Below are 15,350 nucleotides of genomic sequence, written 5' to 3'. Positions count from 1 at the left end.
CTTTAAAAATACACATAATATATACTCAGTTGCCAGTCTAAGACAATATTTAAGGTTGTTGTACTTCAAAACATGACACGTGCAAGGTCTAGTCCAGGGGTCGGGAACCTATGGCTCGCGAGCCATATATGGCTCTTTCTATGAGTACCTGTGGCTCGGAGACAAATTTGATTGCATGCAAATTTTCTCCATCTCGTCCAAAACGTAAGCTACTAATCCTGTTCAGATACACACAAAGCCAAACCAAAGCTGACATTGAAGTCGTGCTTGGCAGAATATATAGGGCACGTTTTTCACTACAATTTACAGTCAAGGTGTCACACGAAAAAAAAAAAAAAAAAAAACTCGTTCTGGCTGTACATCGCTAAAGAATCCGTTATATAAAACCTCACTATATTATCTGTCTTCAGTGTTCAGATACCTTATGATGAATCCACAGAACACACTGTAAATACGCCAAAACACCGGAAGAGAACTTAAAGTTTTTTGATTGGGTGAGTGGGAGGGATGGGTGGAGCTATGCAAAAAGTGCAAGCACTCCCTCCCATCTCTCGCCCTACGCAGTCTGCGCCATAGATGAGCACATCAGGCTCCCTGTTTGCAGAATGTTGTGACGTTTTTACAAAATAACTGCTTACATCTGGTTTTGAAACCAATATGTATGAAAAAAAAGGGTCAAAATGAGTTTAACCGATCTTGAGTAATTGCCAGAAAGACACAAGTTTAAAATGGTATGTTTGTTGATTTTGGGACACGGGCTCTGGCATTATTCTCTTTTCATAATTTTTTATCAAATCATCAAAAATAAAAGTGCTGAAGACTAAGCTTTTGTCTGGGGCGCGGGTTTAGCAATTTAGTAAATTTGTCTCATAATATATGGTGTGGCTCTTTCCCAAAATAAAATTAATATATTTTGCTTTTATGGCTCTTTGAGTCAAAAAGGTTCCCGACCCCTGGTCTAGTCAGTTAAAAATTCAACAAGGCCTATCGAGGTAGGATGGTGTAATTGTGGCATGTGCAGTCCTTTGAGATATTTTGTAATCAAGGGCTATACAAATAAATGTGACTTGAAATTATTCGTGACTTGACTATCAGCAGAAAATATACTTGTGTATGACCAGAGTGCTTGAGATAAGCAGACTAATCTGGGGACTTCCGTATTATATAAACCAGACCGCTTCATTAAAAGCAGTTTAAAAGTATGCAAGGTGTTCTGTTTTTTACCCCCCCTCCAAAAATATACATAAACCAAACAATGCATGCCAAAAGATATGAATTTCAAATGCACCAACCTTGATTGTTGCATCTTCTGAGGCAGAGACCATCACACTGAAGACTGGGTGGAAGATGACTCTGGTAACAGGACTGCGGTGACCACTCAATGAGTATTTTTCTGGAGGTCGTGGGACCCACTCTTTGGGATCTCGCTTTTGAGTAACTGGTCCACCCAAGGTGATTTCCTCCTTTGCCTCATTTAGTTTAGATTCAAGTTCCATAACCTGACAAGAACAAGTATGTGAGCATTTGAAAATCCATTCATGCTAACCAATTCTAACAGGAGTTTCAGGGTTCTTAACACTTCCAAAGTGGTAATTTGGCGGAAGCTTATGTTCTTAGGACTTGAGCTAAAGGTTCACAGAGAAAATAAAACCCCGATTTTTTTTTTCACTAATTATATTGCGATCATGGAAACATTTTTGAGTAATTTCAAAACATTTCAACCACCAAAACTACTGCTCAAATTACTAAACACAGAAAAAAATGGTTCTTTTTTAATAGTTTTTCAGAAATATCTTTATGATTTTCCCAACCTAGTCAAAATACTAATTTTCATTAACAGCAAAAAGAGTGGCAAGCCCTATTCAAAAGGAGCAAATAAAACGAACCTTTTTCTGTAATCTGATGACTGAAGTCCATTTTTTTTCTAAAAGGCCAGCGTATTTCTTGTCTAATTCTTCATTCTGTGTAAAAGTAGGGGTTGGGGTTTGGGATAAAGACACAAAAGTTAATTAATCATAATCTAAAGGTGCCAGTGAGAATAGAGCATTTGGGGTAATAAACCCCAAAAAGAGGGTTATATAAAAGAAACAAACTTTCACGTAAGGGGCTGACACAACTATGTCACTGTTAACACATAGATACATGTATACGTACATGCAAGTAGTGTGTGTGCGTAGTAGGCCTAGTTGCATCCCCTTACGACTTTTTGGATTTTTAGTTTTGGTAGAAAGCAAAAACTGAACAGTGAAATTTGACAATTGTACCAACCATTATTTCAGTTTAATGCTTTCATGGTTACTAATAGCCTCAGGGCTTGAAAATGATCCAAAACGTCTGAAGGAAAAGCTAGATATGGTTATAGTGCTTCTTCTTCTTTTTTTTTTTTCAAACAACCATGCTATCATTCGTATCAGCCATCTGCCTGGACTAAAAAACCACGAGATGCAGAAAAAAAAGCGCTAGACTTTGCTAGAGGCTTCCAAACTATTCAATGGGTATTTTGGATTCAAACATCCTTGCAGTGGTTAATACATAGATTCATGTACAAATGTTTTTATGTTTATGATTTTGTTCAACAAAAATAAAATGTCAAAAACATAGTAAATATTTTTTTAATCAAATAAAACGAGTTAAACCATGCAATACATGAAGGTCCAGGTCACAACATGTCATTTATAACCGATGCATGTAATTCATTCTGGAAGTTGTGGGTGGGGGTTATTGACATCATACTTGCTTGCAAAACATTTTGGGGTAAAACTAAAAACCTAAAGTTGTGTGACTCCCTCTGTGATATATTTATTATTTAACCTCCTTAAAAGACGTCTAACAGAGGCAATCAATGAGATGACTAATAACCAGACTATGTATGGTTGTAAAAGAGGAATATACAACCCCCTAGCAAAGAGTATGGAATCACTAGTGTTGGGCAAGCCCTCACTCAGACATGTTATTCTGTAGAATAAACTAAGATCACAAACATGGACTCAAAACATAACAAATGAAGACAAAACCTAAAAAAAAACGACATCAATGGTATTAATTATATCAGACTAAAGCAAAGTCACTATGTAGCAATGTTTCTGGTCACAATACTTGCACACTTACAAGTAAAAGCGCAGTGACCACAATTCATTTATAGTGCCCTCCATATGTTACCTATAAGTAGGGGGGAATCTCTGCAGAAGAATCTCTTGTGGTGGTGTACTGCCAGTCACAAATTCACATAATAAAGCAAAATAGTGGCAAAGTCCACTTACCATGTCTAATTCTGCTTCCTTCTTGAATGTTGAATATGCTCCTTCATATCCATTGGACCGCAAATAATCAGCTATGGCTCGATTTCTGTAACATAAATAGGAGTGAACCTTAAATATCCATTTCTTACTAACATAAGTTCATTAAGATTTATTTTAAAATGGGGCTATTACACAATTTGAATTGTTCCTACTTTGCCGTGTTATACAGCACAATACATCCAGTGGAATTTGTGTACATGTTTTACAATGACAATAAATGCAGTACAATTTTATCCCATGTAGGAATAGGGGACACAGTACGTATGTACATTACATTCCAGTATTGTTGAATTTAATAGCACAACAGTTATTTTTCAAGAATCAGCCATATGTGTTGCAAATTTCTAACTAAGCATGTATGATTATGAAAACCCCCACTATTTATCGTGTGCAATAGCTATCACATCTGTCTGCATTACATAAAGAGCTCCTGTCCTGTGGCTGAGGGCAAATAAAACACGAGGGAATTCTTTCCCTACAATGTAGATAGTGGATTGAATTGAGACCCCAGTGTTCACTCAGCATCTCAGACTCAGAAAAAGCAAGGATCATGTAATATACATTAAGTTCTTTACAGTATAAGATATTACATCACACAATTTTAGGAAAGGTTCTGCTTCAGGAGTTAAAAGAAATGAAGTGTAAATAAAAACAAACTGGGTCAAAAGAATGCGGACAGGCCATGTTGCAGTAAAAAGAGCCTTTAAAAGCATAAGTAAGCATGCCACAGGGCATCCCATCCAAATAAGAGCTTAGGATATATATGTACAGACCAGCCTTTAAATTCCTTTAAGATTGGTAATGTCTTGAGTTGAATTAGCTGTTGGAGTAGAATGTTTAGAGGAATTGATTAGTTAATTTTCATAAATACTGCAAAAGATACAATATTAAAGTCAGCTTTATGAGTGTCATGTTTGTTGCTACAGTGAATAATAACCACTGCAAATTATTTAGTAGAAGACATTATTTGAGGGCAATACCACAGATAAGTTGCAATATTGTTCTCCCCCATCGATTTATTTTAGCGGCTATATTAGGATAAATGTATCAAGTGATAAATATTCACTCAATTCCACCCAAGGAATTTGTAATCTGTGAAACGGTCTATGTGTGTGTGTGTGTGCTTGTTCATTATCATGGGATATGATAAAATCTTCGATTGCAATACAAGAGGTATAAACATTTTCAAAATGAATATAATTTGTTAAGCTTCACAATTGATGCCATTTCTGCTAGTGCCTCATCAGTAACAGTAAAAATAAAAAACAAGTGCAATTAATACAACCATAGCAATTTTTTTCTTTGACTGTTAATTTTTAGGCAACAAAACATTTCTAATGACAGAAAGGGACAGTCAAGCACTGCTGGAGAATATGCTCCTGGGTGCCAATACAAAGTGGGAGGGAATTTGCAATTTCTCAGACCAGTTTGTGCCTGCTGCATCACACCTTTTGCCCAACTGAATACCCTTAACAAGATTGGGGCCTGTATTGTGACACAAGATTAACATGAAGTTATCTTAAAAACAGGCTCTGCATAAAAAAACATTCTAAGCATATACATCCATGAAATAGCACAAGTAAAGGAAGCTAAAACAAGAGGTTGTGTCCTGACAGTTGCTGTTCCTGTGAACTACAACAGAAATACATGATTGATTTTTTAAAGGAATACATACAAAAAAACATTTGAAGTAATTTAAATAAAAAACCTGTACTGGAAAGTCATGGCTCCATCCATTAATGTGAAACTGAGAAGGTTTAGACCATTTTCCATCTTCATTGAAGTGGAGTTGTTTTGTATAATGAATCGGTAATCTATCATTTCTGGATTAATACAATTAAAAAATAGCATCAAAAAAAATACTACTACGAGAATACATTTATCTACTAATGTGAATAGGTGAGCAAAGTGTCTGGTGTCTATGGTTACCAGCAAATGGATAACGTCATCCAAGATGAGAGTAAGCCATCCCCTTAGACAGTAAATGACTTCATTTCCTTTGAAATTTGGTCCAACATGATTAATTGATCGATTCAATAGAGAGGGAAACAACACGCACATTTAATAGAGCATGTTTTTTACTTGCCCGTGTAGGCACTAACAAGGGGCAATAGAAAACTGCAATTAACAATAAGCTTTTATTATCCTGAATTCCTTAATGCATGATAGTTTTGTTAATTGAGGTCTCCCATTTAAATTTCATAACAAAACTGTTAAGCAAGAAATACAACATCAGAATACCTGGACTGTTAAACAGCTGAAGCAGTACATGGTGCAAAAATTGAGATAAACTGCAGACAAAGCTTCATCTATTTCCTGTTGTTCAATGTTACTAACCCATGCTAAACATAACCTTATTTAACCTTTTTAGAGCTAGTTGTAGCCCTAAATGTCTGAATTGATTACTCGCATAAGGGAGTATTACAAGGGTATATCCTCAACCAAGTGCAATTTTCATCATCACCATGTCAATGGTCGCTGGAATCATAAGAGTTTTTACCACCGCCAACTAAGAAAAAAAAACACATTTGCCATTTTGTTATTGCTTTACATCTCGTTTATCTGAGTGTTTCATGACAAACACTGAAAATAATTTTATTATTTTGACCTTACTGTTTTAGCCAAGTTCGGTGATGGCCTTCCTCTAAATGTTAAATAAGGATCCTCGTGTATATTTTGTTTTAGTTTTTTTAAATCTCCCTTTCAAGATGGCTTAATTACCTCTCAGAAATCAGAGGATGACAAACACAAACGTTCACAGACCACTATATAATCAAAAACAGAGAGAGCGAGCCATGGGCATATTCTTTGTTTGTCGAGAAGAAATAAAAAGGCAGCACACGGGTGCCCGCCAGGTCTTTGAGGGAAGTAACGCCTCTGTTTTCTTCAGCTATTTTTTGCAACATGCTTGGGGCAGTGAGTCCCCTGACCCTGTAAAGAGACACAAACATGCTTTTCACTGCTTATGGACTTTTTTTCTTGTAAGGATTCTGGGAGAGAGGTTACAGAATCACAAAACTGAATGCCAAATTAGCACTTTATTATTGACATATTTTAGTATGATTTATGAAAATATAAATATTCCTTTTCAGGTTTATGTGACAATGAGGAAAAAAAATACTTCAAGACATTTTGTGTTTACAGTGTTAATTCTAAATTAGTTTAGTTATAATGAAGCAAAACAACTTGAATTTGTATACAAGTCATAATTTGCATGATGTTCTATCAGTATTATTAATTTTGTAATGAGCCTTTACCACCAAAGTGGCATGCAAATTAGACACTGTGCTTCTACTGCCTACACATAATTTATTTTCCCTTTTTAGAGGCATTCATGAAGACCTGGAAATCTGCAGAACAATAAATAGGCTTTCTTGTGAGAAAAAAACCCTCATCACCAGACCAGAATAGGAATGCACTAGAGTGTCCTTTGGGTTGTTGGTCACAGACTGAGAATAAAGGGGTTTGGCTTGGGGGTCTTGAAAGCTTCTTCTGAATAGCACCAAACTAACGAAAGCTTATCATTCCATAAGAGCTCCCTATACAATAAGGCCTTGCCCACAGCAGTAATCTATATAGAACATAGAAACATTGTTTGGAATGTAATGCGCCTTGTCAAGTATTACACAAGCGGGCACATTTTAAGAGTGACACTCACATAACACAAACATCCCAAATGAATCTTTTAAACCAGCTTAACAGTACATACAGTACATTTGTCATGATGGTACTGTGCCTTAAAATTAGGGACACCATTTTTACCCAATTGGAATCTGGAAATTTGATTTAGTATTTTCATTTTATGTGGTTTACATGGTCAAATACAGATTTTGAAGCTATTGAAAAATCCAAAAGTTAACACATCACTAATATTTCTATTAAATAATGAGTTTCTTATTCGAGTACAAACCCCATCTTTGTGTGGTTACGGTACATCCAAATCAAACACTTACAAAAACAAATAATCAAAGATTAAATAACTTTTTTTAGAGATTTTGTTTAAAAAAAAAAAAGGTTAATACCCAATTGGGATCATGCACAAAATTTATTTTTATTATTTAATGGCTCTAAAATGTATCAAATAACATAGCAAGTGGTGTGAGCCATGTAACATAATTTTATCCTTTCCACCGGCTTGAAAGAATGCCTGGACAAATAACCATAAATTTCAGAGACAATGAATATTTGCGATGTAAAGGATAGAGTCACAAAACAAGCATGGCTCAAGTTACTACATATATACATACATACATACATATACATACATATATATATATACACATACATATATACATATATTTTTTTTCTTTCCCCATGATAGTGTAAATAACAATTAAGTTGACCTGATCAAGTGCATTTTAAAGTTACCCAAAAAGTGTTTAAAGCATTTTAATTAAATTAAACACTTAGGCATGCATTGTAAATTTAGCTCGGTGATCGTTAAGTTGAACTCAAAGTCAATATGGAAGCAGGCGGACTGAAGATAAATAACCTCAAGAGCAAAGTGACATGGGAAAAAGTCATGACCTGCCAATGGGGTTAGGTGATAATTCACAATCAGTAATTATAATTTACAAAATATCAATCACATAATACCCAATGGTTGTTTTCTTTGAAGAAAATGTAATGGCAAGAATGGGGTTAAATTCATGCATCCAATGTAAAATGAAATTTAACTAAATTGACTTATTTGTTTGAGTCCCCAAAATGCATGATATACTTTGTTTTTAATTGTTAAGTAATGTCCAGGTAGGTTCAGGGGAGGCATACTTAAAAGTCGGATTAGCATCAGAGCAAAAACTCTCAAATTGTATCAGCTTTTCAGAAGAACAATTTAGTATATTAATGGCAACCATAAATTAGACTAAAACGTTTTCTTTGATTTGTTGTCAAACTGCAAAAATAATAATACAATTGCAGCCAAATATTGTATACTACAAGTCCTGGAAGCAGCCAGTAAACGAACTCACCAAACGCCCTCAAAATATGTGCTACTACCAAACTCAAGGACCCGAAGCAAAGAGGGTGTCAAGCAGCATACCAATGAACGAACTAGAAAAAAGTCAATTGTTCCGAAAAAGGCCTTAAAAAACCAATAAAAGCAGGGGTATATTCTCCAATAGCTTTCTGGGTCTCAAGTTGGGGCTAGAGAATATTCACAAAAAATGAACTAAATAGTATTCTTAAGTGGCATAATTTCAAACGCACCAACTTGGTAGTAACAACACAAGCAGTAACAAGTACATATATAGGTACGCCATTTCTACTAAGGGTACTAGGGGTTTGAAAAACACATAAAAAAATAAAACATGTTTAGAGCCCAAAAATAAAAGCTTTATTTCAGCCTTATAAAAGAAGGGAACACATACATCAAGAATCTCTGTGTCATGTTTGTCCTACAGAAACCATATCATTTTCCATCATCAAACATTTATGAAAAAGCCCCAGGGTGCCACTAAGGAGCGCTTGTCGCTGACCCCATCCTATACCAATAACAAATTATTTAATATGGTGTCAGCAAAACAACAAAACTCAAATTGATTAGTACAGGTATTTGCTACGAAATAAAGATCTGCTAATTTGATATCGGCTCAGCTTATTTATTTTTATTTTGTTTATTCATTTATTTATCTATTTTAACTTGCTTATTAGTGATAGCCCCAAATATTTCAATTGTGTCAATCTGTAGGAAACTATAGCCATGGTTTAACAATCCATAGCAACAAAGATGTAGAGAATTGCAGAAACACGCTGAGCCCCTTAAAGTTCAGACTGTTGATAAACAAAGGTTTGTCTTCACAATGTCATCAATCACCTAAATACTGTATGTCATGCTGCGGATCATTGGAAAGCTTAAACTCTTGGGAGTCAAGATATGACCATTTCAAAATGTACTCATCACAGAAACATTGCCATCAGTCTGAAACAAGATACCCGAAAACTATAAAGCCGGCATAACGCACTCAAAGGTCGGGAAACGCAATGTAAGCTTAGTCTCTGCTAGCTCGCTGATGCTAGCATTTCCTAGTTAGCTAATTAATGACTGCGTGTGTGCGTGCGTGTGAGATATTTTTTGTTTCATCTAAAGCAGTGTTTAATTGTACCTCATCTTAAAAAAATACAACTTTCACACACCGTTTGTTAGATAAGAATCAAGGTTCAATTTTCTGGCAAAGTCCGAGTGATTAACTGAGGAAATGCAGTGTTCATTTCACCTCTGTAAAGTGATGGGTCCCGGGGACTCGCATGCTCAAAAATCTATGGGTCCCGACAGAGATCCATGGGTCCCCAAAATTTAGTGTTATCGAGGTTGAAATTGTAAATCGGTGACAAATATATAATATAAATCTATATATTCATTGAGTTTTAATCATCACAGTTTATTGGTAATACAAATCAGTTATCACTTCAAGATTTTTCGCTTCACAACAATATTGTACATTATACAAAATAATATTGCTGGAATAATTATTTTAATCTATATTTTCATTCAGTTTTAATCGTCACAGTTAATTGGTAATACAAAGCAATTATCACTTCAGATTTTTCAGTTCACAATATTGTACATTATACAAAATAAATTTACCGAAATATTAATCTATATTTGCATTTAGTTTAAATCATCACAGTTAATTGGTAATACAAAGCAGTTATCACTTCAGATTTTTCAGTTCATATTTATTTTTTCATTATATACTGGACTGTCGCAGAAAATTAGAATATTGTGATAAAGTTCTTTATTTTCCGTAATGCAATTAAAAAAACAAAAATGTCATACATTCTGGATTCATTACACATCAACTGAACTATTTCAAGCCTTTTATTATTTTAATATTGCTGAATTTGGCCTTCAGCTTAAGAAAACTCAAAAATCCTATCTCAAAATATTAGAATATCATGAAAAAGTATACAAGTAGGCTATTCAACTAATAAACTGAATCATCTAATTAACTCGAAACACCTTGCGAGGGTTTCCTGAGCCTTAAAAACACTCAGCTTGGTTCAGTAAACTAAATCACAAGTATGGGGAAGACTGCTGATCTGACTGCTGTCCAGAGGACCATCATTGATACCCTCCATCAGGAGGGTAAGACACAAAAAGAAATTTCTCAAAGAGCAGGCTGTTCACAGAGTGCAGTTTCAAAGCATATCCACAAAAAGTCTGTTGGAAGGGAAAAATGTGGCCGGAAACGCTGCACAACCAAGAGAGATGACCGCAGCCTTAACAAAATTGTGAAGAAGAGCCGCTTCCAGAATTTGAGGGAGCTTCAAAGACAGTGGGCTGAAGCTGGAGTCCAGGTATCAAAAGCCAGTTCACAGACGTGTCCGGGAAATGGGCTACAATAGCCGTATTCCCATGGTCAAGCCACTTCTGAACTCAAGACAACGGAAGAAGCGTCTGACTTGGGCTATGGAGAAGAAGCACTGGACAGTTGCAGAGTGGTCCAAAGTCCTCTTTTCAGACGAAAGCAAGTTTTGCATTTCATTTGGAAGTCAAGGCGCCAGAGTCTGGAGAAAGGCTGGAGAAGAGCAAAATCCAAGTTGCTTGAAATCCAGTGTGAAGTTCCCACAGTCAGCAATGGTTTGGGGAGCCATGTCAGCTGCTGGTGTTGGTCCACTGTGTTTCATCAAGTCCAGAGTAAATGCAACTGTGTACCAAGAGATTTTAGAGCACTACATGCTTCCATCTGCTGAAAAGCTCTATGGAGATGAGTATTTCATTTTCCAGCATGATCTGGCACCTGCCCACAGTGCCAAAACCACCAGTAACTGGTGCACTGACCATGGCATCACTGTCCTTGATTGGCCTGCTAATTTCCCTGACCTGAACCCCATCGAGAATTTGTGGGGTATAGTTAAGAAGATGAAAGACACCAGACCTACAAATGCAAATGAGCTGAAGGCCGCTATCGAAGCATCCTGGGCATCAATAACACCTCAGCAATGCCACAGGCTGATTGCCTCCATGCCACGCCGGATTGATGCAGTAATCCGTGCAAAAGGATTCCCAACCAAGTACTGAGTGCATCAATGGACATTTTCAAATGTTTGATTTAGTTTTGCTGTTATAAAATTATTTTTTTTACTTGGTCTGAGGAAGTATTCTAATATTTTGAGATAGGATTTTTGAGTTTTTTTCAGCTGTAAGCCAAAATCAGCAATATTCAAATAATAAAAGGCTTGAAATAGTTCAGTTGATGTGTAATGAATCCAGAATGTATGACATTTTTATTTTTTTTAATTGCATTACAGAGAATAAAGAACTTTATCACAATATTCTAATTTTCTGAGACAGTCCAGTATATTCTTTGTCGTTTGCTGTCCTGCCACAGTTGTAATGCCTTCTCAAGGTCCAATCCATTATCATCCTCCTCATAGCGTCACCAGGAATATAATTGAGTCCATTTTGGCAGAAAAGTCCTTTTCTTGCTAGGAGTATTCTTGTTTATTTTCTTTCGTCGAATTGTTCGCTTCGTCACGCGCCTTTTGCAAGCCTCCGCGATCTTCCGAAAACTTTTTCCGCCGTTTTTTCGTGCCGGAATTATTGCCGTTGTTATCACTTTCTGCATTATGTTTCGACTTATTACTGACACAGAAGAAATTATCAATTTTGCGTTGATTTTCAACTAATACTAACCGTTTTTTCGGAGGCATACTTAACCTTCACTCGACGACTAGCACCACAACAATGACGTAATCTCGAAGCAACGAGATCTCGTTTGCCAAGATCAGCGTGCTGACAAAAACTCGAACCGCGAGACCAAAAACAACAATGGCGGATCTGCCTGACGAAAAGTTTGGAGTGCGGTAAATCTTTGTTTAAAAAAAGTAATCGGGTAATAATGACAATTTTGTGTCAAAAAAGTTGCGTCCCAGGGACGCACGTTGATTTGAGACAATGAGTCCCCAGCAAAAATGATGCGTCTAGGACGCAGGGACGCAGGCAAACGAGAACACTGGAAATGTGCCGTTAGTTTGGTAGCACGCTGGATGCCAGCTTTTGATTAGCTGATTAATGAGCATGTGTGGCTGTATGTATGTAATAAGGTAGGCTGAAGCCAAACCTTTTAAATGCCCACCCTCTGTACTTAGCAACTTGAGAAATGTATAACTGTGTTTTAACATAACGCAACTTACACACAATAGCCGTGATAAATTCAAGATTAAGCATCAAGTTTTAATTTGATTGAGTGATTGTGTACTTGTAAATTGCGCCATAATACATACTCATACTATACTTTTTCATCTCAATAGAAAACAGCAACATTAGTCACGCCACAGCAAGCGCTGTCTTTACTGAGAGCCCCTTCAACATTAGTCATTGACATGCTCACATTTTTGTCTTGCAATGCAAAGTTCTTAAAGAAGGAAGAGTGAGTTAGTTAGTGAGCAAGTGTGATAGTGGACCCGTTTACTTTTTTGTTAACATACTTTATTAGAAAAAAGTATCATACATATTTGCAGGTGTATAACATTAATTTGTGTTTATTCTTTTTTATTGTGAAGTTATTTGGCAAACACTTGGAATGTTAATGTCGAAACATGTGACTGGGTTTTCCGATTTGCAGTTTTTAGTTCCGAAAGCTCATGTCCAACAAAGATGCCTCATTATGCATTATATATATTAAAAAATATATTTGCAGGTGTACAGCATACATTTATTTGTTTAAAATGATAGAACATTATGTTTTGTGCACCATTTTCTTTTTTGTCCAAAACTTCTATTTGCACCTCTAAACCATTTTTAGGAGCGAGTAATATGCCCAAGTGTGCAAAATCATGGATTGACTTTTAGAAAGAGAGGTCCAACATTTACAACTGTTTTACAATGTCTTAAATTGGCCAACGTAAAATACATGAATGCAAAGTTTTAAGGGCTGTTAACTGCTCGTCTCCAAATGGCCACTTTGGGAACACCTAGACCTACCATTAGAAAATAGTGTAAAATACAACGTTTAGTTTTTCAGATTTTGATTAAATTTGACAAGGTACAAGTAGGTAAGGCTTCAAGTTTTTGTCTCACCGGTTTTCCAGCCAATATGCCCATGCTACACTTTACTGCAGACACTTGATTGCAAAAAAAACTATTTTGGGTTAGTCTTGGATTGTGATTTTAGGCAGATTCAACAGGAACGGTAAGGGTTTAAAGAACATAAACACTAAGCATTGAACTCCAGTTGTCAATTAAAGCTCTACTTGCCACTTACAATTCATCCCGTTGCCGCTGTGAAAGCACCATGGTGACAGGACGGTGTGGGCGGGGCAAGGAGGGACCGCTGTTTACTCAATGCTGCCGCTGCCACTCTCCTCAATCAGGAGATGAGCTATGAGAATCCCAGCAACGCGATAGAAGGTAAGGCTTGTACTCCAATAGCAACAGTTAGGGTAGTCCCAAACACAGCCTCTGAGTGAGTGGGGACCATAGGAGTGGGGGGCCCCTGGGGATAAGACAAGCGGAGAGCCAGCAGACCAGTCAACAGCTGAATCTACACTGCATCTGAAAAGGAAAAACAGAGGTCTGCATTAATATGCATGGAAGATGACAAAAAAGTTGTGCATCAATGCCCCAAAGTTAAAATGCAAAAAAAAAGGAAACTGCTTATTCTACCAAAACCTTAATGCAACATTTTTGATGCAACTTATTAATCAGAAAACTGACATAATTAGTCATCCATCTGACCATGCACACCCATTCTCATTACTTCTTCTGTGAGTTTCAAATACTTTCAAAATACTCCAGTTTGGTCTTGCTGCAAATTCCTTTACATACGTGCAACATTTGACCTACATTTGTAGATTCGCAAACTTGTAGGATTGCTTACACAAGAAGTTCCCAAACATTGTCACACCATCTTAAGAACTGCCTGGCCATGTGATGAATCGGAAATCACAATGACGTGATAGCACAGCTATCTCTGGTGAGAAATTTAACATACTGACACTAGAAGTCATTTATGTGTAGTACAATAAAAGCAGTGGGGAGGGATTTTAAGAAATATGAACACACTGCCATGTAAAATACAGTACCTAACCAAACAACAAACGGCACAGCCACTATGAGCCGCACTAAGCCTCTTAGTCTACTGGGCCAGTGATGACTAAATCACCAACTTACCAGCAGTAAACAAGAGCGTAAATAAGGCTAATTTACTTTTTAAATCACTTGCTCTCGTTTCCTTATAGGTTATTTTGATAGACAAATATGTTCTCTCTTCAAAGTATGTGATTTGTTTTCTGTTTGCCCTTTGTGAAAATAACACGTAAAATACACACCAAAAACTATTATCGATATACATCGTCCATGTCAAATATATACGACCCGTATGATGGATCTGGTCTGTTGAATGATTTAATCCAACCACCATAAATTCGGTTATGTAAAAAATAGGAGCGAGTCCCAGAATAATTCATATCAAACGTTTTTTAATAAATGCAAACCAAATGCTCTCCCCAACCGCTATAGGGCAGTGTCGAGGTTGCATAACGTAGTGAGTTGGTTCAAGTGTAAAACTGCATTGAAAAAATGTGCTGCGTTTCAGATTCTGTTCTTGCTCATTTTAGCTGGGGGCCACATGCTAGGAAAAAAAATCCCACATGGGCCTGATGAGATGGTTTAAGAGAAAGAGAAAAAGAAAAAGTGAGGGATGAAAAGAGAAAGAGATAATGACCGAGAACAAGGGAGACATTGTAAAAGCAAGAGCAGGTGAGTCAGAAAAAGGAAGGAAAATAGAGGGTGCAAAATAGAGAGTGAAGGGAGAGAAAAGGAAAGGAGAATAAAGGGTAAAAAGAGGAAGAAAAATTGAAACGAAAGAAAAATAGAGAAAGAAACTAAGAAAGAGGGAGAAAGATCAAAAGAACAAGAGAAGAAAAAGACAGAATGAGAAAAAAGGAGCGAGCAGAAAGAAAGTGATGAAAAAGCGAGAGAGGATGAGAAAGAGAAAAAAAATTAGAGAAAAAGAGAAAAAAGAAAAAGAGAAAGAGTGACAAAAAATATCTATCCATCTATCTACCTTGGTCATATCCCTCAAAAGGGGTGACTGACAGCAAGAC

General features: G+C 36.5%; 1 protein-coding gene across 1 annotated transcript in view; it reads right to left on the bottom strand.

Annotated features, from left to right (window-relative positions):
* The window catches only part of LOC148358635 (lissencephaly-1 homolog A-like), a 36,944-nt gene that overhangs the window by 7,186 nt on the left and 14,408 nt on the right, over positions 1–15,350 (bottom strand). Inside the window, exons 2-5 of the mRNA XM_088346277.1 lie at positions 13,508–13,797; positions 3,261–3,345; positions 1,887–1,961; positions 1,293–1,499 (exon numbers count right to left, since the gene is read on the bottom strand). Of these exons, the coding sequence (XP_088202403.1) occupies positions 1,293–1,499; positions 1,887–1,961; positions 3,261–3,345; positions 13,508–13,539 (399 nt within the window). The 5' untranslated portion in view covers positions 13,540–13,797. The remainder of the gene's footprint in view (positions 1–1,292; positions 1,500–1,886; positions 1,962–3,260; positions 3,346–13,507; positions 13,798–15,350) is intronic.

The sequence above is a fragment of the Urocampus carinirostris genome, chromosome 10, assembly GCF_059441175.1.
Source record: "Urocampus carinirostris isolate Australia breed hairy pipefish chromosome 10, RoL_Ucar_1.0, whole genome shotgun sequence".
Taxonomy (NCBI): Eukaryota; Metazoa; Chordata; class Actinopteri; order Syngnathiformes; family Syngnathidae; genus Urocampus; species Urocampus carinirostris.
Note: the sequence above shows the minus strand (reverse complement) of the source record. Positions and strands in the feature narration are given on the sequence as shown.